This window comes from Rhineura floridana, chromosome 6 (assembly GCF_030035675.1).
Source record: "Rhineura floridana isolate rRhiFlo1 chromosome 6, rRhiFlo1.hap2, whole genome shotgun sequence".
NCBI lineage: Eukaryota > Metazoa > Chordata > Lepidosauria > Squamata > Rhineuridae > Rhineura > Rhineura floridana.
This window is the reverse complement of record NC_084485.1, coordinates 109,807,925-109,834,728: the sequence shown is the minus strand read 5'-3', so window position 1 is coordinate 109,834,728 and position 26,804 is coordinate 109,807,925. Positions and strand designations below refer to the sequence as shown.

The window sequence follows — 26,804 nt, the reverse complement described above, 5'->3', positions numbered from 1 at the left end:
TACATTTAGGTTAAATGCTAAACACATTTAACACAGTGTCTAGTTTTACCCTTTATCTATCTGGACTATGGGAGTACTGCAGTGGAAAAGACTGTAGTTTTGGTTCATTTGCAAAACAGTGGATGGGGGGAACAGTTCAAAAAAGGAAGGAATCGTGCATTCCTTTAAACTAGATTAGGTATGAGAGCCCACGTCTGTGGCTGGGGTCACTGCCTCAGAGAAAGATAAGAAAATGGAGGCACAGAGGGGTTTCAGCAAAAAGAAAAAGGGAAAGGGAAAAAATGGGAGTCTGAGAGGAAATGATACAAAATGATAATCTGAAAACACTGCTGGAGAGTTTCCATCTCACTTTACCGTGAGCCATCAGAATGGAGCCATCAGAAGGAGGTATGAAGGAAGTCACAACATGTGAGGGGGGTAAATGGAGTAGTGCAGAGATGCTAACATGTAGTCCTCCAGCTGTTGTTGGATCCCAACTCCCATCAGCCCCAGTCAACATGGCCAATAGTCAGGAATGGTGGGAGCTGTGATTAATGGTAGAAACACACTCACTGTTCTGCCAGTTCCAGTACATCTCCACCTCTTTCTTCTGAAAACAGGGGGCACATGATGTTAGTCAAACCCCACCCCTTTTTACCGTAAAACCTGGCAGGATCCACTTAAGTGCATTTTTTAAAAAAAAAAAAATCAGCTCCAAAGAGGTTTAACAACTGATCGGCAGATCAACCTGTTTCCCCTCCAGGTGTGGCTAATCAAAATGCTTTGCTGTAGGAGACTAGTGTGTTCACAGCCCCAAAGATCTTACTGGAGGGCCAAAGGTTTGCTACAACTTGTGTACTGTGTTCTTGCAAACATTACAAATGGCAAAGTTATCAGTCAGAAAAGCTATTTTCATCAGTTGCACGGTTGGTGACTGTAAGCCTGTGCTCTATATCTGAGAAGCATCTACAGAGACAAAAGGGGACAATATTGTCGGAGGCAGAGGAGCTGGAGGATTTACATTACAGTCCTATCCATATTAACTTGAAACACTCATTTATTTCAGTGGGCCATACTTACAAGTAAGTGTATTAAGGATGCAGCCTTACATGAATAAAGTAATTCATGCACATACATAATTCACAATCATGTCCCAAGACTCTGAAATCTGATTGATGTCTCACAGATCTGCGGTTTAAGAAGCAAGGCATTTCAGATTGTACAGCAGTAATCCTATGAAATAATTAAAGAGGTTTACTAACTGTAGTTATCTGATTCTGGGTTGAAGCCTTTACGTAAGACTCTGTACCCTGCATTCTGAAAGCCCTTCAGCATCTTTCCTAATCCTCTCCAAGGCCAATTATGAAAAAACCTTTATAATAGACTAAGTGACACTCTCTGGAAGATGCTTAAATACATATATTTACCTGTTAATAAGCTACTGTGTTCATTTCATATTTTCAATTCAGATCCAGGATGAATACTTGAGGTTGTTCAGAAATGTCCCTTGCTGTTTTGGATGCTTAAGGTAAATTGATGGAAAGTGTCGATGAGCAGCACCGTGGAAGAAAGGAGAAAGCGGGAGGCTTTAGAAAAATTGCTGTATTGTGAAAGTATGAAATGAGCTACTGAGCTGACATCTCTCTTAAATCAATTACTTTCTCTCCAGTATAGGTATTGTACTTAAATGTGCACTGAGGAACACTGTATTGTGTACAAACATCATATCTGTACAAGACAGACTGGTGTATTGTGTAACAAATAAAGCTTCTTAAAAAGCTCAGGACTCTTCAGGTCTAATGGCTGTAGCTCAAAAGGGATCAAACTCAATGTGTAAAGCCATTTTTGTGAGTAGCTTTGCTATTAATGTCATACCTGCTGACTTGGAAGTGAAAATAATTTTGGTTATTGCTGTTTAAAGAGTAAATTCCATTAGAATGTTAATAAAAAGATTTGACTTTTATCAAAACTCAGTGTCCACTGTTGAAAACAGCTAGATTAAAAATAAGATTCTCTCTTTATATATAATTGTGTGGTTATGTGTGTGCACCAGTGCCTCACATAAAGGGATTGCTTCACTGAGCACAGGGGTGCTTAGGGGGTCTTAGACTCTTTACTTTTTGGGAGCAGGGTCCCTATGTCTTCAGCATCCTACAAGCTAATCAGCAAGAAAGGGAAGTGTGTTAGCCACTGAGAAGAGTCTTCAGCTATGCTTCCTTGTCTTTCCTGATGATTGGAGCCAATCAGTGTAAAAGGAGATGACTCAAACACTGAGAAGACTCTTCTCAGTGCTAACACTCTCATCTTTCATGCTGATTGGCTCCTAGGCATTAACAAAGATCTTATTCTCAACCCCACATCAAAACAAAAACCCAAAAGCGAGGAGGGGACATGGCTATGATTAACATGTAGGGACCCTGCACTTCTGAATTTGCCACTACACCACTGACTAAGCAGCTGCAGAGATCTGCACACAAGCAAAGGAAAACTGCTTGACTCCAGTATGATGGTGGTGGTCGCTGCTGCTGTTCTTCATTATATAGCCATGGGAGTGGCTGTATACTATACCTAGCACGCATTTTTTGCATTCCACAATGTTAAATTGAAAATAAACCCCATGCCATTCTGATGCTTCCCATAAGCTCATTTCAAAACAAAGCCTTACAAAACTTACAGTCCTGAACTCAGAAACGCTTGCTTAACAACCCTCTAATTTTCATGGCGATACACAAAACAGAGAGAATCGAGAGTTCAAAGTGTAAAAAGAGAGAGAAAAACCAGACACCTTTGGGACTTTTTTCTATTAGAGTTCGCATAATTTGTTAAAATTAATTAAAAATCAGCCATGTTCACAGAGTACCTGTAATCCTATTACTGACCTTGCCCCATACTATGACCTTCATCTTCCGCAGTTCAAAAGTTAAAAAAAAATGCCTGGTTGATTTTTAATTAATTTAGGAAATTTTACATTGAACTGAATGATAACGTTGGGCATGCTCAGTAAGAACCAACTGTCAGTGTTCTAAAAGCCAGACTCCCAGCTGCTGGGCTTGGCTAATTAGAGGGCCACACCCACACCAGACCTTTATTTCACTTTAGACAGTCATGGCTTCCCCCAAAGTATCCTGGGAAGTTTAGTTTGTGAAGTATGCTGAGAGTTGTTAGGAGACTCCTATTCCCCTGACAGAGCTACAGTGGACAGAGTGGTTTAAGAGTCAGCTGCTCTGACTGAGGCACTGTGAGGGAACAAGGCATCACGCTCATCACCCTTCACTAACTACCCTTCCCAGAATTCTTTGGGAGAAGCCATGACTGTCTAAAGTGAAATAAAGGACAGCTTTGTTTTAAATTTGGGTGGGAGGCTACACATGCCTGCTGTAGAATAAAAAGGTGGGGAAAATGCTGAAAAGCAATGATACTGTTCACAATGTTGTCCTTTTGGAAATAAAAGGGGCTTTCCCTCTGCCCAGTGCCTACCCACCCAATCTCCTGCTCCCCTGGGGCATTCACTATAGCTGCCCAATTTCCCTGCTTTTTAAAGTTTGATAGAAATATCTGTTGGCTATAGGTACATTCTTAAATCGCAAGGTTTCTTGCCTATAGAAGGAAATTAATCTCCCCTTTGCTAACTGCTTTGCCTAAGGGCAATCCTGTCTATTTGGTGTCGATCTGTCTAAGTGATGTGTCATCTTATGTCACCGCTAATGTCGCAAAGTTTCTTCTCATTTCAATGCAAATTAGGAAAAAATGTTGTCACCCTGCTCTTTAAAAAATTGTTTATGGGCATTTGGAATTCTGGTAGATCTGTCTCCTAAATATCTAAATCCTCCACGCTGTATGTTTGTTTTTATGTTTCTCTTTTAATATGTGGTCTGCGACCGTAATAAAATGATTCATTCATTCATGCCAATTAGTGAATATGCCTCTTGGTTTTTGCCACCACGCACCCCCATCTTTATGTACCCACTGGGAATCAGCAGATGAATGGGCAGGAGAGAAAAAGAACGACAGCACTGGCTGCTCGGTTGGTCCTATTTTTGGGCCCAGAGAGGAAGGAGAGCATTGCATGGCAGTGGTGTGAGAAACAGCATCACCCAGCACCATTATGGGTACCAGCACCATGAGGAGGAACTGCCAGCCCAGCCTTGCCTTCTGTGCATGTGTATACGTGCCTACAGGGCAGTGGGCTGATGGGCCAGGGGGCTCATTCTATGTCTTTTGCCCAGAGCCCATAAAAAGCAGGAGTTGGTTTTTACACATGATGAACCTATTGCTGGACTATAAATTCCAGATGATAAGTGAGGAAACATAATAAGCTCCCTCATATATATTTTCCTGCAAATTCAGAAATAATTTGTTAAGGAAAAAATTAAGTCTAGAGCAGTAGCAGTGTGTGTGGTGGGATGGATCTGGTGCTCCATGGTCAATCTGCTGCCAATCTGGCTTTCTGCTGGTGCACCCATATGGCCCCAATTTCACCCCAGCTCTTGTCCTGTCCAAGTAAGCACCAGTGTCAGGGGGCCAGCTGTGTTTCTCCCTCCACATGCTCTGCTACAGGTCTAGAACCTTCCTTTCTGACATAGTTCTTTTGGACTGTTCCTCACTGGTACAGCACATGGAATGCATACAGAAAGTCCAGGTACAAATTCTCGAATCTCTAAATAGGGCTGGAAAAGACTCCTGCCTGAAACCCTGGAGCATCACTGGTAGTCAGTGTAGATAGCACTGAATATCATGGACCAATGGTCTTACTCAGCTTAAGGCAATTTCCTATGTCTGCACAACCCAGCTTGTATAAAACAATCACATTTGATTCCTGTAAGAACTCTCCATGTTCAATTTAATCACTGACTTCAATGAGTCAAAAATCACTTGAAATCTACAGATAAAGGGTCCTTCAGAAATGCACAGTCCCTCCAAGGGGGTTTGGTCAAAAACCAAATTTAGAGGACCATGAAAATGACAGGTGAACATAAATACTTAGATTTAAGTATTAAACTGTTTGCTTACTGAGTGAAATTAATCCTTTCTATTAAATCTATCAATGAGAGTGCTGCTTTTTCAAATACCAGAGGAGATGATGATGATGATTCTATTTTACAAAAAGTTTAGTCGTTCTCAGAGTAATTTGCCCTCCTCCACCATTCCATTCTGTATGTGGAACTGACTTTCAAGACTCTGAAGTACGTAGTGGACTAAGGGCTAATTATGCTTACTATGAGCAAAACATTGGAAATTTCAAGCAGCAATTGTGGTAATGCAGAACAGACCCCCTGCAACCATTGCCTGCTGTGAGGAAACAAGTGTGTGCTTCTGCCAGAAAAAAACATTATCAAAATGACACTAAGGTCTACTTCTCAGTAAGGTGGCAAACCTGTGTCTGGGATGTACAACTTCAGACTGCAGGTGGTAGTTCACATAACTGAATGCTTCTCAATACAGCAAAACAAAAGCCACCTAGAAAAGAAGCGTATTGACAAGGAAGTTAAGCTGGAACTCTTTTTTCTGTCATTTACACTTGACAGAGTTGTTGTTGTTATTCAGCATATAGTTATGATAGTCTAACCTGCAGTCTACCCAAACTGCAAGTCTGCTATGTCAGTGGGAACTAGGCCTGAAACATGCAATGTTCTTTTTATTATTTATTTATTTAGACAATTTATACACTGCTTATATTTAAATGAAACTCTAAGCAGTGAACAACGTAAGTTAAAACATCTTAAACAGCAAATACAAAAAACCTGCACAAATCTATAAAATACAATTGATAACTGAACAGAACATCCTCTTTAGTATCAACATTTAGTATAACCATTACACATAAAAATGAACTACAAAAACAGTAGAGTGAACAAAAGATCCCACAGACTTAAAGAAAATAAGAAAAATCAAGTTTAAAAAAAATCAATCTTAGTTTTAAACTTGATAGATTAGACAAAAGAAAATCAACTCATTTCTTAATCACTATATAATTTAAAAAAATAAAACAGCCCACTTTATAATAGCAAACAGAATTTCATCTGACTACAGCTGGAAATAGATATCATTCAGTGTACTCAAGCACACCATTACAAGACCAACACACTCACGTTAAACACACTTATCAACATTCTAAACCAATGCACTCAAGCTTACTGTTTTAGCACACCTCAAGTCACAAGCACTCACATAATTCAATTTCCCATCCTAAAAACAAGAGTACATTCACATGTCCACACCATGGACTCTTCCATTTTCTAATGAACAGCAGCTTCTTAGTGTGACCACTTATTCAACCGCTTGGCAACCAAGGATTACATTTATAACATAATACTAATGTTAAGTCATTATTATTTTATTTCTTTAAAAAAATGGTAATAACAAGTAATAACCAATTATTTGCTGACCTTGTACTCATCTCTCCTATATTCCAATTCCAGGAATCATAATATTTTTTTAAACACTCAGATTGTTTTTATTACTGTAGCCCACATTCAGCAGTCCAGACATCTGCCTTAACAGAGCTTCTGCTGTAGGGCTTCACAGAAGTGCTATTATTTTGTAGTGTTTAAGGTGTTGGACTACAACCTGGGAGACCAGGGTTCGAATTCCCACAAAGCCATGAAGCTCACTGGGTGACCTTGGGCCAGTCACTGCCTCTCAGCCTCAGAGGAAGGCAATGGTAAACCACCTCTGAATACCGCTTACCATGAACACCCTATTCATAGGGTCACCATAAGTCGGGATCGACGAAGGCAGTCCATGGTCATTTAGTAACTTGATGGAGGGCTAAAATCTCTGTTAGATTTCATGATTTCAAAGTCACAGAAAGAAATAATCAAAGGCCTAGGATTCTATTACACAGTTAAGTGGGAAACCAAGCATTGTGTATATAACAAGTGTGACAGCCAGTAGGGTGTAGCGGTTAGAGTGCCAAACTAGGACCAGGAGACCAGGGTCCAAATCCCAATCAGCTCGCTGAGTGACCTTGGGCCAGTCACAGTCTCTTAGCCTAGCCTACATCATAGGGTTGTTGTGAGGATAACATGGGGAGTGGACAAACAGTGTGCACCATCTTCAGCTTTTTGGAGGAAAGGTGGGATATAAATGTAATAAATAAATATAAATAATCTAGAGGGACTGCGTGGAAAAGGGTCAATCATTGCACATTTATCAAACTTACTATACAAAGTCTATCTTACATGCATACAACTTGTATGCACATAGGCTCTCTGTAAAGATTTGGATTAACATACTGAGGACAGAGGAGGTTCTGGCAGCTGCAAGGACCACCACTTCTCATGTGTTCATTCCCCAAAGATTACCATTTTAGCTCTGAGTCAATAATTTCAGCTGAATTCATTTTTAACCATTTATGGAACAAAGGGTAAAAAGAAATTGCTGGTGAAAACTGGGGAGAGGTGAGAGATTATTTATTTATTCACTTTTGATTTAGAATGTTTGGCATGCAATGTGATCAAGGGATGTTTCTTTTAACTTTAAAAAATCATTGCACAACTCTCCAGTGCTCTACAACCTCCATAGCCAGCATACTTTCTGAAATGCCAATGAGATGATACATGTGTTGGCCCTGCACATGTTATATACTATTTATCCTCTTTGCTGTCATTCCCTGAGAGCACTGACAGTAGTGAGAAGGAGGAACTGCCTCCACTTCTCCACTGTTTGGACTGGGCGCGTATGAAGAAGTCAAGTGAATGAACAGGGGTGACAGTGGTTCACTTCAGAAATAGCCCCAGATCCCTACAGAATGTAGAGAAGGTACTGTCCGCTCTGTACATATAGTGTGCATCTTATTATGTCATTTATTACATGTCTACCCTAATTATACAGCCACAAGAGTGGTTGTATACTATAGCCAGCATTCATATTTTGCATTCTGCAATGTTAAATTGAAAACACCCCCATGCCATTCTGATGCTTTCCAAAAGCACATTTCAAAACAAAACCTTACAAAACCTATAGTCCTGAACTCAGAAATGCTTGCTTAACAACCCTCTAAGTTTTCTTCTTTTTTTTACAATAATTTTTATTCAAATTTTCATAAAACATACAAAACAAAATCATAAAACATTCAAAGACAAAAAACAAAACAAAAATAATTAAACAAAAAAAAATAAAATATTGACTTCCCATTTGTCACAGATCAAATCAGTTATAGGTCTACAATATATAACAATCCTGTCTCTTAAATCATATTATAAAATCACTTTCCTCCAGTAGTTATCTTAATTAATCATCAAATCTCATAAACATTACTTTATTCTTTCCACAAAAAGTCAAAGAGAGGTTTCAATTCTTTAAGAAATATATCTATCCATTTTTCTCCAAATAAACATGTCGATTAATCCATCTCGTTAATAATTATAATAATCTTATTGTCATAACCATAGTCCAAATAAACATTTTGATTAATCCATCTCATCAAAATCTGTTAGGTTCAATAATTTCAATAGCCATTATTCCATTATCCCTATTAGTTCCATCTTCCATCTTCAATAGTCCTGTTAAGTCCAGTAATTTCAGTGTCCAATCTTCCATTATCAGTATTCCATAATAATCTTGCTGTTGTAGCCATAGTCATATAATAAGAGTCTGATGGGAATTTCCTCTATCCCAAATATTTTCTTGCCATCCATTCTGAATAAGTTGCTGAAATACTGTTGTAAAGTCATATCTCTGTTCTTCTTTTTTACAAAATGCACTGGCTCATCTCTTGAGAGTTTTTCCATTGTCACATGGCTGCAGTTAATTCCATAGATTTTCTCTATATCAAACTCCATCACGTCATTCCAGTCCAAAAGATTATCCAAGCCATTGATAACTTTATCTCTAATATCTTCATTAATTTCTTCAGAGATAACGTTAAATTCCAAACAGTAGATTTTATTTCTAAAATCCATAAACTCCAGATCTTTTTCCAATTCCACATTTGTTCCAATCGCCAGGGCTTGTATCTTCCCTTTATTTTTTCTTTTCTCATCTCTGATCTCATTCTCCTCTCTCACAGGATCCCCTATTTCTTTAAGCTCCTGCGTCATTTTGCTCAGTTCAATTTTCAGCTCCTTACTACCCTGTCGCAGGGTTTGTTTCATTATCTCAATCTCATCCATTATTTTCTGAAACATAGTTACTTCCAGATTCTCAGCCACTTTCTTGATTGCCATTTTTAAAACCACGAAAACAAAGCAAAACAAAAATAAAGAAGAACCACTTCTTATTTCAGCAACAATTGGGTTAATATTCCAGGCTTGATGACATCACAGTATAAACAGGGCAGCCTGCCTTATCTCTCTATGTTCAAGAATGCAAAACAAATTTAGTTCCCAGCATCAAAACAGTTAGTGGCGTCGTGAAGAAGCAGATTCGTCAAAATAAAATAGACCAAAAAGAGAATAGTCCCAGACAATATAATATTCCTCGGAATAGAAATCAGGAATAGAAATCCCTCTTCTGTTTATATCTTTAGAATGCACTTCCAGGACAGCTTTTTGCGACAGAAACAGAGATAAGCTGTTAATTTCGTGAATAACAGAGAAGAGTTATAGCTCACCCAGAAGTTGTCCAAAGCCGATCAATCTGACAAATCTCCTTTTGCTGCAACAATTTAAACCAAGTAAAAAAAATAATAGAAAGAAGGGTGCTTGCCTGTTAGTCCGTTCTCTCTTTAAAGAAAAGATAAACGTATCGCTTAAACAGATAGAGCTTGTTCGAAAGTCCGTCCGGCATTGTTGGCTGGACCTTATCTCATAAATTAATGAAATCCAGTCCTCCCAACAAAAACAGGCTTTTGAGGTTGATCTCTACGTTTCTCCCTGCCCGGGAGAAATTTCATCAGTCAAAAAAAAATGTTCTGACTGATTTATATCTGAATAAGCTTCTTTTGAGGCGGGAGCCCGTCCCAAAAGCAGGCACAAGCGAAGTCACCCTTCCCGGAAGTGACAACCCTCTAAGTTTTCATGGTGAAACACTCAGAGGGAATCTAGAGTTCAAAGTGTAAAACAAGACAAATAAATTCCAGACACCTGTTGCACTTTTTTCTGTCAGTGGTCTCATAATTTGTTGAAATTAATTAAAAATCAGCTATGTTCATGGAGTACCAGTAATCCTATTACTGACCTCGCCCCATACTCTGACCTTCATCTTCTGCAGTTTAAAAGTTTAAAAAATTGCACGGCTGATTTTTAATTAATTTAAGAAATTTAGCATAGAAGTCTATTATAGTGTCAGGCACGCTCAATAAAAACCATCAGTGTTCTAAAACACAGACTCACAGCTGCTTGGCTAGGCTAATCTGGGGGCCACACCCACACCAGACCTTTATTGCACTTTAGACAATCATGGCTTCTCCCAAAGAAGTGTAGTTTGTGAAGGGTGCAGAGAGAAGTCTCCTCTTCCCCTGACATATTGCCAGCTGCCAGAGTGGTTAACAGTCAGCTGCTTTCTGGGGATTGTAGCTCTGTGAGGGGAACAGGACTTCTCCTAGCAACTATCTCTTGTTACCAAATTCTTCCAAGCTCCACAGGAAGTGGACTGGACTGTGAAAAACCAACCGAAATTGTGTTTGCATTTTGACAAGTTTGCAGAACAGTACAATATCTCACAGAGGAGGTCAGGTCTCCTGCTCCCCTGGTGCATTCACTATAGCTGCCCAATGTCCTTGCTTTTTAAAGTTTGATAGAACTATAGCCAAGCTATAGATTGGCTATAGGTACATTCTTAAACTGCAAGGGTTGGGTTTTTTTGCTTATTAATGAATTAATATATATTTAGCCTCTGTGGACTTATCCTCCCTGATGTGTGCATTGCACAAGGTCCAGAATATAGTATATAAGAAGTACTAAGATCTGCAGCCGCACACATCTGGGAGAGATAAAATGTTAACCAACTTGTCAACTGCTAGACTTTTAGATTAGATCTACGTAAGTCAAGACATAGCCACTGCCTGGGCCTGCCTGGAAAAGCTATTTATAAACAAAATGAATAGAAGGGAAAATATAACATGTTCATTACACTGACACTCCATTTAGCCTTGGCTAAAGTGTCAAATGCCAGCATAATAAAGTTGTTTGCAACATTCAGCTTTGTTCACGTTTCTCTGCCAAAAGGATATAAACCATGCTGATCTTATTTAGTCGCTTACTGTAGCAGACGTCACCTAATCCACCTTGTACAAAACAATTTAGCCATGGTAAAGTTACACACACAATTTTCTAGTGAAATACAGTGCTATCTCTTTCAGGAAAAGCATGCTTCATTCTGCTTCTAATCCAGTGATAATTCATAGGAGCAAGAAATGTTCTGGGTAGCTTTGAGTAAGAAGAAATATGCATGAGGGAAAATCAGGTGCAATTCCAAGTCAGCAAGAGGTGTTAAAAGAAATTAGTGATGTCTCCAACACTCATTTTTCATGGCTTGGAAATATGAACCTTGTCGCTTCTAATGCATGCCTAAAGTACAAGGTGAGCATGAGGGCCACGTAATCCTGTTCTATCTTGGATTTTAATCTGGAAAAGAATTCAGCTCCTTTATCACATCTTTCCTCTACCCACACATGATCCACCAAGTCTCTCCTCTTCCAGAAGGGAAAAGGTCTTTCCCCCGCTTGCTCTCTAGCACTGATGGGACGCTAAAAAGTGCACAAGTGCATAAGTGCAGAAGTTAGACCTGTAAAATGTAATATTCTGCCAGGGGTACTGATATTAGTCCGGTCTGCTTTTGCCTTGCATGTTTCTGTGCACAGTTCAACGTCCTAGTCACTGGTGTTGGGGGAGATGTCTCTTCTTGTCAGAAATAGCAGCCAAGTAAATTAGTGGAAGGCTGTTTAGGTAGAAGGCTCGTGGGGGGCTGTGCTTAGAGGCTCACAAGGGGGTTACTGCAGAGATCAGATCCAGTTGCACTAAGCTTCACTGGGAGCACAATGAGGTACATGGACTCATAACTGGACTTGAAATAGATAAACTCTGATTTGTTTAAATGATAGGTACTTCAAACAAGCTAGAATCAAGTCATGGTGTATGATCCTGGATTGATAACAAACCATAGTTTCAAGTAACCAGAAAGCTCTAAGTTTGGATATAACAGAAAACTCAGATGAGTTTAAAAGTGGGGATGTATACACTACCAGCCTCCTCATGGCCATCCCAGCAAAGCTTGAACTCATGGCTGTTCATGCAGGTCATGCTAAAACAGTTTAGTGTTACACTCAAAGTGGACCAGTGTGTAGTTTGAGCCTGAGAACTATGCCTAAGTAATATTTACCATCTTAGGAATCATTACTAGCATGTTAAGAAATGTAGATATTCAAGGCCAAGAATTAGATGATGCAAGAATTAATTGACTTACTATAAAGTAAAAAACAAAGAGGCAGACAAAGCCTCAAAATGGTACTAAGAAAATGTATTCAATTTTTTATAAAATGGTGAAAATGCCCAATGCATTTCAGTGAAGACTTTCTTCAGAGGCCTTGAAAGAACAGCTACATAAAATAAACCATAATACAGATTGTATATATATAATTATTAATAATAATTAGGTAACCAATGTTAAAACATGAAACATACTTAATACAACAAACCTTAAACCTCTATTAGTCATAATACAAACACAACAAATCACATCTAGCATACTTGCTTGCAGGACAAAACTGAAAATCTCAAAATTTCATATTATAAAACTGTCAGTGTTATGATTATAAATTATTTTATATGCAGAAGTCACAAAAAGAAGTTACAGCTCATAACAAATATAATATATTGACCCTCTGAAGAAAACGAGAATGGGAAGAATGAAGGGATGTAAAACTTACTGGAAACACAATACAAACCACTTTTGTATTGTCTGAGATCTGAGTGCCTCTGGACTATGCAGGTGGACTTTTTAAAATGCTGATACAAAGGACTCAGACTTCACATTTTCTTCATTCACCAGAGATTTTTTTTCATTTTTAAGTTGTTGCTTCCTCAACTGATTCAATGACTAAGGTATGCTTATTCAAGATCGCCTAAAGCAGATCAGGTACCCTTTAACAACTACATTAAAATCAGAAAGAATATGAATAAAGGGGGACATTATATCCACTCTTTCAATGTATGCTGATGAAGTATTTGGCTAGATGATTAAATGAATGGCTTCAGACGATCCCTACCTGAATAGATTCTCTTGTTTTTAGCATTTTTTCAATGGAAGGTGAAGTCATGTTGCAGTCTTCATCTGAGGAATGGCATGTGAATCCGTGATAAGAAAATGTATATGCCAACACACAACTCTTATGATACTCACAAAAGATTAAATTATGTTCCTTGTAATGTTCTCCCGTGCTTTCTCCTTTCTGCCCCTTAGTATGCATTCATTCCCCTCCCCTAGAGATCCCATACCTTCTGATGGCAAAGCGTAAGAGAAGCAATAACATAGTGATAGACCACATGCTTGTATGCAGAAAAGCCATGCTCATTTTCAGGCACTTGCTGTTAAAGGGATATTACATAGCAAGCCTGGTAAACACCTCTGCCCAAGACCCTAGAAAGTTAGTGTCACTTACAATATTGGACTAGAATTGAACATAGTAATGGTAGTTCTGTGAGTCCTGGTGCTTATTCCAGAGTTCTGACAGTGCCAGAGATGTCTCTACATGTTTTTAACATTCTTCGTCAATTACTGAGAAAAGAAATTGCATGTGAAAAATATCAAAGAGGAGAGAAAATTCTAGATAAATTCTCATAGGTGGGGTGCAGGTTTCTGTTGCCTCTCTTGTGGTCTGTCTGCACTGCAGACTCCCTGGGTGCCCATACTTCATGAAAAACCTATGACATTCTTCACTGGGCTTTCCTGTAAGTACAGAACTGATGGCTGGGGTTTTTGTGTGTGTGAAGGCTTTTCACTTTTAAAGAAATCAGTGCAGAAAGAATTTTTTAAGGTAAAAGGAACGGCTTCCCTTAAAAACAGAATCGATGAGAGCACAGATCTCAGATGCTCAGTATACGCCAATACCCCATCATCCCACACTTCAATTAAAACCATGGGTAAGATATGATGAGACAAAAAGCATAAGGCTTTTTGAAATCAGAAGGCACAGCCAGCTGGTGAGGCTACAGAATGTTGGATCAATGTTTAATAGGAAGAATAAAACACATACCACCCACAGCCACTTTGTAACAATAAATTAAACTCAATCCTCCACCCAGCAAAAGTGTAAAGAAATTCTAAAATGTCCTACAAAAGAAGTATAAAATATGAGGTTTCTTTCTCTGGTGAAGTAAACTTTTGAGAAATCGTTGTGGCACAACACTAATTTATTTGCAATCACACCACAATAGCTACAATAAGGATGCTAATACAGATTCTGGTCGCTATCCATCATGGACTCCTGATAATATGAATTATTTTTTTTCCAAAGAGCAGGTCTGGTTTCCACATGGGCAGGCTGTTCTAAATGTGTTTAAACTAGAAAATGTCTATTAGCCAGAGTGTGGGACCTTTACTCAGCATGGATCCTAGTTCCTTTCCATGCCTTCTGTTCTATATTCCCTATGTCCCTAAACACTGTTGTTAACATTCACAAAGGCTTAAATGCATGCTAATTCCATGGTGTAAAGTTTAATAGTGAAACATAGCTTGCATTTTTCAAGACACAAAAAGAAGTTAGTCTAATGGAAATTGTTGGACCATTTTGTGTTTTGAAAGTGTAATGTTGACCTGTCACTCTGCAGATGCCATGTGATGCACCTTTCCCTACTTTCCATGAAGAAAGGTATGAGGCTCCAGAGTGGCACATTGTTGGTCACAGGGAGTGACATGATTAGACTCCATTTACAGCTGCTGCTCCTCCCTTCCCCTCTATGGGGATGCTGTTTTCATGACCAGTACAGTGCAGATGGGGGATTGTTGTTGTTGTTTCCCACCCTTCCAGTAGGAGCCCAGGGTGGATAAAGGCCATCCATCAGGGTTACCAGTGAAGTAGCTTAAGGATATTGGTGAGCCCCTATTTTATTTATTTATTTATTTTATTTAGTTGCATTTCTAAACCGCCCTATAGCTAGCAGCTCCCAGGGCGGTGTACAACATGATAAAACCACAATATTTAAAATACAGCAAGTGTGTATTGCGCAGACAATATAAACATTATATAAACAAAGTAAAAGAAAACTAAAAAAAATAAATAAGATTAAAAAGCTTAAAATACTTTAAAATGCCTGGGTGAAGAGGTGGGTTTTTACCTGGCACCGGAAAGATGACAGAGAAGGCGCCAGGCGTATCTCATCTGGGAGGGCATTCCATAATTTGGGGGCCACCACCAAAAAGGCCCTAGATCTTGTTACTGTTCTCCGGGCCTCTGTATGGGTTGGGACCCGGAGAAGGGCCTTAGACGTCGAGCGGAGTGAGCGGGAGAGGCGTTCCATCAGATATTGCGGTCCAGTGCTGTTAAGGGCTTTATAGGTAAGGACCAACACTTTGAATCTGGCCCGGAAACATATTGGAAGCCAGTGCAGTTGGACCAGAATAGGTGTTATGTGGTCGAATTTCTTCGTCCCAGTAAGAACTCTGGCCGCAGCATTCTGCACTAGCTGAAGTTTCCTAATCGTTTTCAAAGGTAACCCTACGTAGAGAGCATTACAGTAATCCAATCTAGAGGTTACCAGACCGTGAATAACTGAGGCTAGGTTCTCCCTGTCCAGATAGGGTCGTAGTTGGGCTACCAGCCGAAGCTGGTAGAACGCATTTCGTGCCACCGAGGCTACCTGGGCCTCAAGTGACAGAAGCGGATCTAATAAGATCCCCAAACTACGGACCTGTTCCTTTAGGGGGAGTGTAACCCCATCTAGGGCAGGTCTGACATCAACCATCTGAGCAGAGGGCCCCCCAACTAGCAGCATCTCAGTCTTGTCAGGATTGAGTTTCAGTTTGTTTGCTCTCATCCAGTCCATTATCGCGGCCAGGCAGCGGTTCAGTACAGCAACAGCCTCACCTGAAGAAGATGAAAAGGAGAAATAGAGCTGCGTATCATCAGCATATTGCTGGAAACGCACTCCGTAACTTCTGATGACCTCACCCAGCGGCTTCATATAGATATTAAAAAGAATGGGGGACAGAACTGAGCCCTGTGGGACCCCATACTGGAGCACCCAGGGACTCGAGTAGTGTTCCCCAAGCATCACCTTCTGGAGACGATTCCCAAGATAGGAGCACAGCCACCGCCAAGCAGTGCCTCCAACTCCTAAATCTGCGAGTCGCCCCAGAAGGATACCATGGTCGATGGTATCAAAAGCCGCCAACAGATCAAGGAGAACCAACAGAGTTACACTCCCTCTGTCTTTCTCCCGACAGAGGTCATCATACAGGGCGACCAAGGCTGTTTCTGTACCAAACCCCGGCCGAAAGCCGGATTGAAATGGATCCAGATAATCAGTTTCATCCAAGAGGGCCTGGAGTTGGCGAGCGACCACGCGCTCTAGAACCTTGCCCAGAAATGGAACATTTGCTACTGGCCTATAGTTGTTAAAGTTATCAGGGTCCAAGGAGGGCTTTTTTAGGAGCGGTCTCACTACCGCCTGTTTCAGGCAAGGTGGGACCACTCCCTCTCGTAACGAGGCATTAATCACCTCCTTGGCCCAGCCGGCCGTTCCATTTCTGCTAGCTTTTATTAGCCACGAGGGGCAAGGGTCCAGAGCGGAAGTAGTCGCCCGTATCTGTCCAAGCACCTTGTCCACATCCTCGAACTGTACCACCTAATGCTGGTATACTAACTCTGCTTACCTGGGAGTAAGTCTCATTGAATTCAGTAGGAATTTTTTCTGAGTAATCTTGATTAGGGATTATGCTCTAAGGTATTGTGGGAAAGAGAGGATGGGTCCTTCACTTCGGGTGCAATCCAACTAGTACTTACACTGGGCTGAGGGGAGTTGGATGTGGCAGACCCTCGGCTTAGCCAGCAGGGTCTTGGCTCCTCTGGCAGAAGTCCTTCACCCCAGCTCAGCCATGGCAGAGCCAGGACCCTGCCAGCTCAACTGGGGGTCCGCTAGGAAAGCCCATCCTGGCAGAAGGAATGTCAGCAGAAACCAGTGTAAGGCCTTAATAAGGGGCTTTCCGAGGGGGGGTGTTGGAGGAGGGGCTGAGGGGGGACTTAGACAACACCCAATTCCCATTTGGAGCGCTCCTGTGGGTCCCAATCTGGGCCAAAATTACGCCTAGAAAAAAGTCAGTCTAAGAAAATAATTATAATGGAAGTCAATGGGGAACGCTTACTCACTGTAGGGGTATTCATGAGAGCCAGCTTTTTCCTTTCCATTCCTTTTAAAGATACAGAAGACCTCTTGGAGGCCGGGCCTGGCAACCAAGAGGTCTTCTGTATCTTTAAAATTTGTGCAGTGGGAAGGGAGAATTCCACCTTGTGGTTTTTCCCATTACAATGTTGCAAGAACACCTGCACTTGGCTGACTTTCTCTTCTCCTAAAGATACACGATCAGTCTCATGCTATGAACCTGGCAACCCTAACAGAATCCATGCATTGCACATATGAACTGTTCCAACCATAGGATCAATGTGGGCAGATTAGGAGCAAAGCTAGAGGACACAATGTTACTTTCCCACTCAGCACATTAAGTCTGCATCTCCCTCCATCAAGGACTCATTCAGCCACATTCTAACTAGGTATAATTCTCCACCCACACCCCAGAAAAAGCTAGCATCTTGCTGGGGGGGGGTGTGTTCTGGAATTATATTCAAGGGCTGCAGAACAATCTCATTTAGAAACACATGTCCCATGCTTGTGGAACACACAATCCAGTTGCTGCTATCAGCATTGTTAAAAAGAATGGTAAATCCAGCATGCCTGTGTTTGTTGGCATTGGGTGTGGCTATTTCCCTCCCCATCTCTTTCTAGAACCAGCTATTGGCGCATGCTCAGTAAGTACACTTCTGAGTGGGCTGGCTTCTCAGAAGATTCTAGTAGTCCAGTTTAGCTCAAGAAGAGGAAGCTGTTCCAAAGGGGATGGGAAGACCAGCAAACTCTTTTGTTACTCACAGGCCTGCTTTGATTGTTTTTAGGTATGTGTTGGGACCAAATTATGAATTAGGGATCAACAATTATTTGTGGGAATGGTTAGATATTGTTTCAGTGGAATTAATATAGACTTTAATAGTAAAGTCATAATTTTGTGATAATGTAAAATATGTATCTCCCTGTACTTATATATAGAATTATCATTAAGTATATATTTGAATTATGTATGTACAGAGAAGATTCCAGGAGTGCAGTCTAACTCAAGAAGAGGAAGCTGTTCCAGAGGGGATGGGAAGGCCAGCAAACGCAATATTAATCACAGGCCTGCTTTGGTTTTTGGATTCAAGCAACAAAGAAAGAAGATTTTATTTCCTGCACAAGGAAATAGCAGCAAACCTAAAAGGACCGTGAGCTTCTTTTGTTGTTGTTGCACCCTGTTAACTGCTGGAAAAAGGAGAAATGGTAATTTCTTTACTGCTACGAAGCATTAGCAACCAGACTGTTAAGAGTATTATTACTTACCTGTTCTGATCATATATGAGAACCATTTATTTTACTTCAATATACATTTAAATTTGATCCTTGTTGTTTCTTTTCCTTGTCACTACAACTATGGATGCGAATCACACTGTCAGAAAAGACTGAACCCATCCACTTCTCCTATTTAGTATAGGGATATTTGTGGGTTACACTTGCACATAGCAACACAAAAGCAAAAGCATTTAAGATGGGGGGAGCAGATTTATGAATTACCGAGGAAATGAGAGATGCATCAAATGATTTCAGTTTGAAGGGATATCTCCCCTGAAGCTAAGCAAAATTGAAAAGGCATATACTGAATCTTAAAAGAAACTCCAGTGATATCACATATTCTACCTTTTTAATAGATGATTTATATGCAACACTTCCCAGAGAGATTTGGGTATTACAAGCCACTGAATTGGACACAATTGCCTTGTAGACACAGCATGAAAAAGTTTTGTAGTAATGGGAGAAGTGTATAAGTCTAGATTCCAGCAAGCTGTCTTCAAAGCCACCATCTTTGCAAGGCTTCTGACTAATTAAGGCTTCAGTACTTCCTCTAGTCTAGACGTTCAACCCCATTCCTTTTGCCTTTGTGAAACACACTGATTGTGTATATCATCAACCAAGTGTTCATTTGTGATATAAATACCATGCAGATTGGCTACTATAGCTTGGGATGATACAGTAAAGGAACAAGCATGACTTTTAAGCCTTGATCTATTATCTGATGTGCCAGTTACTATAATGTAGTTAAGGTGTTGAGGTTGGCATAATAATCACCATGCTTAACAAAAAAAATGATCTGTGGCTTTGGGATGTTATTGCTGCAGCTCAAGACACTACTACCCAGGGATTCAGAATTAAAAAGTATAATATGTGGCATTCCACACAAATAGCGATTGAGGTAGAAGAAGAGTAAATTGTCCATATTGCTGGGGATGAGGCAATGCCTCGAAAACAAAAGAAGGGCCTTAGAGGTCACATCCTCAACCCTTGGCTACTGCTGGCCTGGCATCCAATCCCTATCCATCTGAATGGTTCAAGAGAAGGTTGATTACCTCCTAAGTCTCCAAGGTTGTCTGTCTTTTATTGCCTTGAGAAGGAAGAGAGTGTGGTTCCATCTTGGTGATAAGACTGGAAATCAAAGTAAGTTGGTGTCTCTCTTACATTGGGGGGGTGTTCTTCAGAAAGGAGGCAGTCACCCATCTACCTCCTTCTCTGTTTCTACCCTCACATAATCCATGACAGGGAGGGCCTGTCTGACTCTCACTCTCTTCCCTGATAACTACTTGCTAATTTATTTAATTTCACGAGAGGGAACTTTATACTGCCTTGGTGAATAAGTCCTGGAGCCTGAAGTTATATAAGCCACATTGGGGGATGGGTTGGGCCATAGAGCCATGGACAAACCACAAGAGGTGCAGCTGCCAATAACCACCCAGATAGCATATGTACATGAAGTGCTATTTCAAGTTGCAGTAATTCAAATGAAAATATCAAACATCTGAAAGTGACCTGTTATACAAATACTGGGCTTAATACCCAGGTAAGTGGGTATAGGATTGCAGCCTCAATTAATACGGTCCATTTTGCTTCTTACGGATGCTACTGAGAAAATGTTGTTGGAGCTAAAGCTATCCTATAGATGGAGTGTTCATATTTCACATGCTCCAACATTTACCATGGACATTCGCTATAAATCATCGTCCCTAGTTTGCTTCTATTTTTGCTTTTTTTCATTACTTCTTAAAATGTGGTCAGTATGAATTGCTGCTAGGGGTGTGCATTCGGATGAATCCCGAATTCTGAGGTGAAGCAGGGTGCCTTGGTGGTTTTTTTGGCTTGTTAGAGTCAAAGCATGATCTGTAGGAGGTGGCATGAACAGAAGCAGGGATCCCTGAAGTATTTTGTGGCACCTTGGCCATCCAAACATCAAAAAATATGTGGATAGCAAAAGTAATGTAACTAAGCTTACCATAATGAGTGGTATGATAGCGGAAGGGAGAGGAAACACCAGAGTGGGAAAAGGGCAGAAGTAGAGCCCTGTTTTGATTGACAGCTCAAGCTTATAATCAGAGGCAATGATTTTAACCAGAAAGTAAATCCCTTTTAGTTCTTTCCATCCCCAAAATTAAATAGCCCATGGACTTATTTTCTGAATTTGACAAGTGCCTTACCCAGGGCACATCTGCCATGTCTACAATTTCAGACCAATTACAAAATATTAGGGGAGATCCCTAAGGTACCCTTTTCTTATTCACCCGAACACTGTAACAGCTGCCCCAGTGGGAAAACCGCTGTAGCTGTCCTTAAATTTGGCAGGATTCAAGCTCTCAGAAAGGATGACTTTGTCTGCAAATTTGATGCAGATCTGCCCAAATATTTTTAGAAGTTATAGGTTTTTAAATAAATAACGGTTAGAGGTTTCCAGCACAAACCCCGCTTGATCTATTGGCCTATAACGTGACAAGATTGATCCACTCTGGAGGGGCTACTATGCCTGCAAATTTCATTCACTTCTATCAAAAGGGGGGGGGACTTACAGCCATTTAAAAAAATTCCCAAAAGTTAATGTGTGGTGTGGGGGAAGAGAAGAGGAAAAAGAGTTGGACAGACCCTGAGCTAAATCAGGCAGCCTACCAAGTGCCTTGGGCTCAGGTGGACTGTTCTCTGAAGCACCGAATCTTGTGATCAGTGCACAACCATAGCTGCTGCAGTTTCTTCAGGATTAATCTCCATTTCCAAATCTTTGAGTAGGATGTCTCTTGTGCACATGCACATAAATACATGATCATTTCATATTCTTCAGCTACTGTGGCATACTTGGAACTATTGCTAACCTAAAATAGAACTATTATATTATTCTAGTATATTTATTTTATTATTTATTATTAATTTATTATGTGATTTCTATCCTGCCCTTCCTCCCAACAGAAGCCATGGGAGGCAAACAAAAGCACTAAAAACACATTAAAACATCATAAAAATAGACTTTAAAATGCATTAAAGCAAAACAACTTTAAAAACATTTTTTAAAAAGCTTTGAAGACATCTTTAAAAAAGGTTAAAAAACATATTGTTTTTTTAAAAAAGGTTTAAAAACAGGTTAAAAAGCAATTCCAACACAGAAGCAGACTGGGATAAGGTCTCAACTTAAAAGGCTTGTTGAAAGAGGAAGGTCTTCAATAGGCGCCAAAAAGATAACAGAGATGGCACCTGTCTAATATTTAAGGGTAGGGAGTTCTACAGGGTAAGTGCCGCCATACTAAAAGTCCATTTCCTATGTTGTGTAGAACGGACCTCCTGATAAGATGGTATCTTCAGGAGGACCTCACCTGCAGAGCATAGTGATCAACTGGATATATAAGGGATAAGATGGTATTTCAGGTATCCTGGTCCCAAGCTATATAGGGCTTTGTACACCAAAACTAGAACCTTGAACTTGGCCCGGTAACAAATGGGCAGCCAGTGCAATTCCTTCAGCAGCAGCATGACATGTTGGCAATACCCTGCCCTGGGGAGCAGTCTTGCAGTCGCATTTTGCACCAGCTGCAGCTTCCAGACCAACCTCAAGGGCAGCCATAGAGTACATTACAGTAATTCAGCCTGGAGGTTACCAGTGTGTGGACCACAGTGGTCAGGCTATCCCGGTCCAGAAACAGCCATAGCTGTCTTATCTGCCGAAGCTAATAAAAGGCACTCCTAGCCACTGAGGTCACCTGGGCCTCTAGCAACAAAAATGGATCTAGGAGCACCCCCATACTATGGACCTGCTCTTTAAAAGGGAGTACAACCCCATCCAAAGAAGGCAACTGACCAATTATCTGAACTTGAGAACCACCAACCCACAGAGCCTCCATCTTGCTAGGATTCAGACCTCATCCAGCCCATCACCGAGTCCAAGCAGCGGTCCAGGGCTTGCATGGCCTCTCCCGATTCAGATGTTACACAGAAATAGAGCTGAGTATCATCAGTATACTGCTGACACCTTGCCCTACATCTCCTGATGACTGCTCCCAAGGGCTTCATATAGATGTTAAACAGCATGGGGGACAAGATGGTACCCTGCGGCATCCCACAGCACAACTGCCAGGTGGCCAAAAGACAATCACCCAATGCTATTCTCTGAAAATGACTCTGGAGATAGGATCGGAACCACTGTAAAACAGTGCCTTCAATACCCATCTTACCAAGTTGGCCCAGAAGGATACCATGGTCAATGGTATCAAAAGCCATTGACAGACCAAGTAAGAGTAACAGGGTCGCACTCCCCCTCTCATTCTCCCAATAAAGGTTGTCTATCAGGGCAGCCAAGGCCAATTCAGTCCCATAACCAGGCCTGAAACCAGACTGGAACAGGTCAAGGTAATCTGTTTCATCCAAGAGGACTTGCAATTGCTGTGCCACAACCCTCTCAATCTCCTTCCCTTAAAAGAGGGTATTGGTGACCGGTCGGTAATTGTCACAGACCATTGTGTCCAGGGTGGGCTTTTTCAGGAGCAGTCGGATCACCACCTCTTTCAGGATGGCTGGAGCCACTCCCTCCTGCAATGACACATTGACCGCACCCTGGATCCTCTAGGTCAACCCCCCTCAGCAAGCTTAATAAGCCAAGAAGGGCAAGGGTTGAGAGGACATGTTGCTGGCCACATCATCGCAAGCACCTTGTCTATGTCATCAGGCCACATCAACTGAAACTGTTCTCAGGAAGTTGCAACAGATGTTGCACTGGACACCTCATTGGGAACTACAGTAGATGTGGATGGGGCATCAAGACTGCTACGGAGGCGAGCAACTTTAGCCTCAAAGTGCCTTATAAACAATACACAGTGGGCCTCCAAAGGGTCTAAAACTCAATTTCCTGGAGTTGATGTCAACAGACCCCTGACAATACGAAAAAAAGCTCCACTGAATGGCTACTTGAGGATGCGAAGGAGGCAGAGAAGTGGGCCTTGTTCGCCTCCCTCACTGCCACACAGAAGGCACAGTTATGATGTTTTACTCATGCCCGATCAGCTTCACAACACGTCTTTCACCACTTGTGCTTTAGCCATCATCTAGCCTTAGCTCACTGGTGTACCAAGGTGCAAACTGGGCTCTACAATGCTGGAGAGGGCGCTTGGGGGCAACTGTGTCAAGAGCCCGACACGCATTGCTGTTCCACAGCATGAAAGGGCTTCAACAGGGTCATCTGCTCTATCTACTAGGAACTCCCCCAGGGCATTTGGGAATCCAGTGGATTCCATTAGTCTCCAGAGGTGGACCATTTTAGGGCTTATCCAAATGGAGCGGGATAATCCACGGTTTCCATATTCAGTTTGTCATCTGATAGTCCTCACTTTGCCTTTTAGTTCGCTCTTTCCCAATAAAAAAAATGCTTTTTTGCACCCAGCTGTAAGATCCCTACATTCTTTTCGCTTTTTCCAAGCTCCGCCTCTAAAACCTCCCCCTATCAACCAACTGGTCAGCAAAAAAATGACGTATGCTCCTCTCCCCCTTTGCAACGAAGCACAATATGGCTGTAAAGGAGTTCTCGCTGGGGAAGGAAAGGGAGAAGGAGGGGGGGTCGGTTTCAGCCTGCCTCTGGAAAGCTTTGTTAATTTCATTCTACCGGCTGGGGTTTTTGTTCAAAATCATTTTGCCGAGACAAGGAAAGGGAGAAGGAGGGGGGGTGACACATTTCTTGCTTCTTTGGAGAAGTAAGTGCAATTGCCAGTGTGTGTATCTCCTTAAATATCCATAAAGGCAGAAAAGCACACATTCGTTTAAGCATAATATTGCAAATACAAACAAGAAAGGGTCTGCTGGTCGGTTTCACGCCTGCCTCGGGAAAGCTTTGTCAATTTCATTCTTTATGGTTCTCCAGTCTCTAAGGAGATACACACGCTGGCAATTGCACTTATTTGTCCAAGGTGTCTCAAGGTGCCTATATGCGAATAATTACTGCATTTTGGTTGGCTTGTTTTGCGATATTTTGCAAAAGCGACTGTATGCTTTTCTACCCTTACACAAAAGCAACAGCTCCTCTCCCTTTTCCTTAAACACATGCTGGAGTTTATTGTTTTTAAACAGAGAGAGAGAGAGAGAGAGAGAGAGAGAGAGAGAGAGAGAAAGCAAACAGGTCTTTGCAGGAGTGGCGGGGCAGGGGGAGGGGAGGCGGGGAGGCTAAAGCCACTGAAGCAGCTTAAGCCATGGCACCAAACGAATAAAGTATATCACGCCGAGGTAAAACGAATTCCCTCCACTGTTTGCAGCTTGAGACCAGCTTTCCCCGAGTGAAGGCAAGCCTGCCTAGGAGCACACGTGAGGGATGGGCTGCCCACCGCTCCCTTTGGGGAACAATCGATAAGATTTGGGGAGGGGAGGTGAGCTGAGGCGGCAGCCACGGTGGCCGTGTGATAGGCTTTTGCCGGCAAAATGATTTGAAACTAAAACCCCAGCAGGTAGAATGAAATTGACAAAGCTTTCCGGAGGCAGGCATGAAACCAACAGCAGCCCCTTTCTCGCTTGCTGTGCATTGCAGATCTCACCCAGAGCAGCCACCCAGTTTGCAGGCTGGCAAAAAATAAAATGCATCTGCTCAGTAGTTGCAGAAACCCCCCCAACACCCCACCATTGCGATGATTGGTTCAATTTTCCCGGGCTTATTCTCGCACATGCGCAAAAGTGCAGATACGTGATTGGCTGGAATGAGGAGAAGGGGCAAGGGGAAACGCCCAAGAACCGCCCATCAGCTGTAAAGTCCGCAGTATTGCTTCCTATCTCCTGAAGGCACAGCAGATGATTCCCGATTTTAAACAGCAAATCGCATTTTTGCCAGTATTGCAAGGAGCGGATTTAACCCACGAAAATGCATAACAGCACGAGATGTCATTTGGACGACCGAAAAATAATGAACACACATAGCAGGCGTGTCACACATTTTGCAGTCGTCTGGATGAGCCCTTAATCTGTCCACCATCGCTGCAGGGAAGGATCAGAGCTACAAGTCTAAACTTCACCAGGAAGTGGTCTGACTATGACAATGGGGTGACATCCACCCCCCCAATCTCCAGACTACCCCTTGCTCCATCTGAAGCAAAAACCAAGTCGAGGGTGTGACCTGCCCTATGTATTGGGCCGGTGACAACTTGTGACAGCCCCATGGTCACCATGGAGGCCATGAAGTCCCGAGCTGGAACGCTAGAGGCAGCCTCAACATGGACATTGAAATTACCCAAGACTATCATTCTGGGCTCCTCCATCAACACAGCCAAGATGGCCTCCGCCAGCTCAGTTAGAGAAGCTGCTGGGCAGCAGGGAGGACGGTACACCAGCAGCAACCCTAGTTTACTGTCTCCTTGGCTCGACACCAGGTGCAGGCCCTCGCAGTCACCTCCAAGACAGAGTGGTTTCCTGGTGACAGAGATGGAAGTTCTGTAGACCACAGCAACTCCTCCCCTCCATCCCTGCAGCCTGTGCTGGTGCTCCACCGAGTATCCAGGTGGGCAAAGCTGGGTCAGATCAACTTCTCCCAGCTCACCCACCCAGGTCTCGGTAATGCACACCAAATTGTCACCTTCATCCACGATCAAATCATGGATGAGAGTAGTCTTATCATGTACCGATCTATATATTTGACCTTAACATTAGTACAGGATAGGAAATTGCAGGTGGCAGAAAAGTCTTCAGCATATTGTTATAGTGTTGGTGAGTGACTCAGGCAGGGCTCCTTGGTGGGAGAATTGGGCTGTTAAAAATTTGTCCCTAAGCTCAACCAGGAGGCATGATAACCATTTGAACATATCCTTTTCTTGCTCCTAATGAAATGCCTGGGTTTGAAGCAATTCCCCACTATCCTCTATCCCCAAAGATTGTAACTGCAGTGCCTTGCTTGATGTACAGTGTATTTTCAAAGCTACTAGCTGTAACTTTAAAAACATTGTTGACTGAACAATCAGCATGTTCTGTAGATAATTTTAGATCTAGATGTCAGACAACGGGTATGTCATTATCTGTCTTCATGCAATGTTTATGCTTTAAACTCAGTAACCTTTCCTCAAGGTATCACCCCCCACACACACTTTAGTGTTTGTTAGCACCTATCTAAATTTTCATTCATGTCAGGCAAATATTTATATCCCAGGGCTTCTCATTAGTCACAAAGCCATGGGTGATATTCCTTGCTGGTTCTACTCAGAGTAGACCCACTGATGTTAATAGACATGACCAACTTAGGTTCATTAATTTTAATGGGCTTACTCTGAGTAGGACTTTGTTAAATACAACCTTATGCCATTATCTAATGCCATTGCATTGACT

At 41.7% G+C, this 26,804-nt stretch overlaps 1 protein-coding gene across 3 annotated transcripts in view; it reads left to right on the top strand.

Annotated features, from left to right (window-relative positions):
* Window positions 1-1,948, top strand: part of ADGRL4 (adhesion G protein-coupled receptor L4) — a 152,377-nt gene extending 150,429 nt beyond the window's left edge. For all 3 annotated transcript variants that reach the window (XM_061633462.1, XM_061633464.1, XM_061633461.1), the window contains one exon: window positions 1,449-1,948. In XM_061633462.1, coding sequence (XP_061489446.1) covers window positions 1,449-1,511 — 63 coding nt within the window. In that variant the 3' untranslated portion in view covers window positions 1,512-1,948. The remainder of the gene's footprint in view (window positions 1-1,448) is intronic.
* Window positions 1,949-26,804: the final 24,856 nt, after the last annotated feature.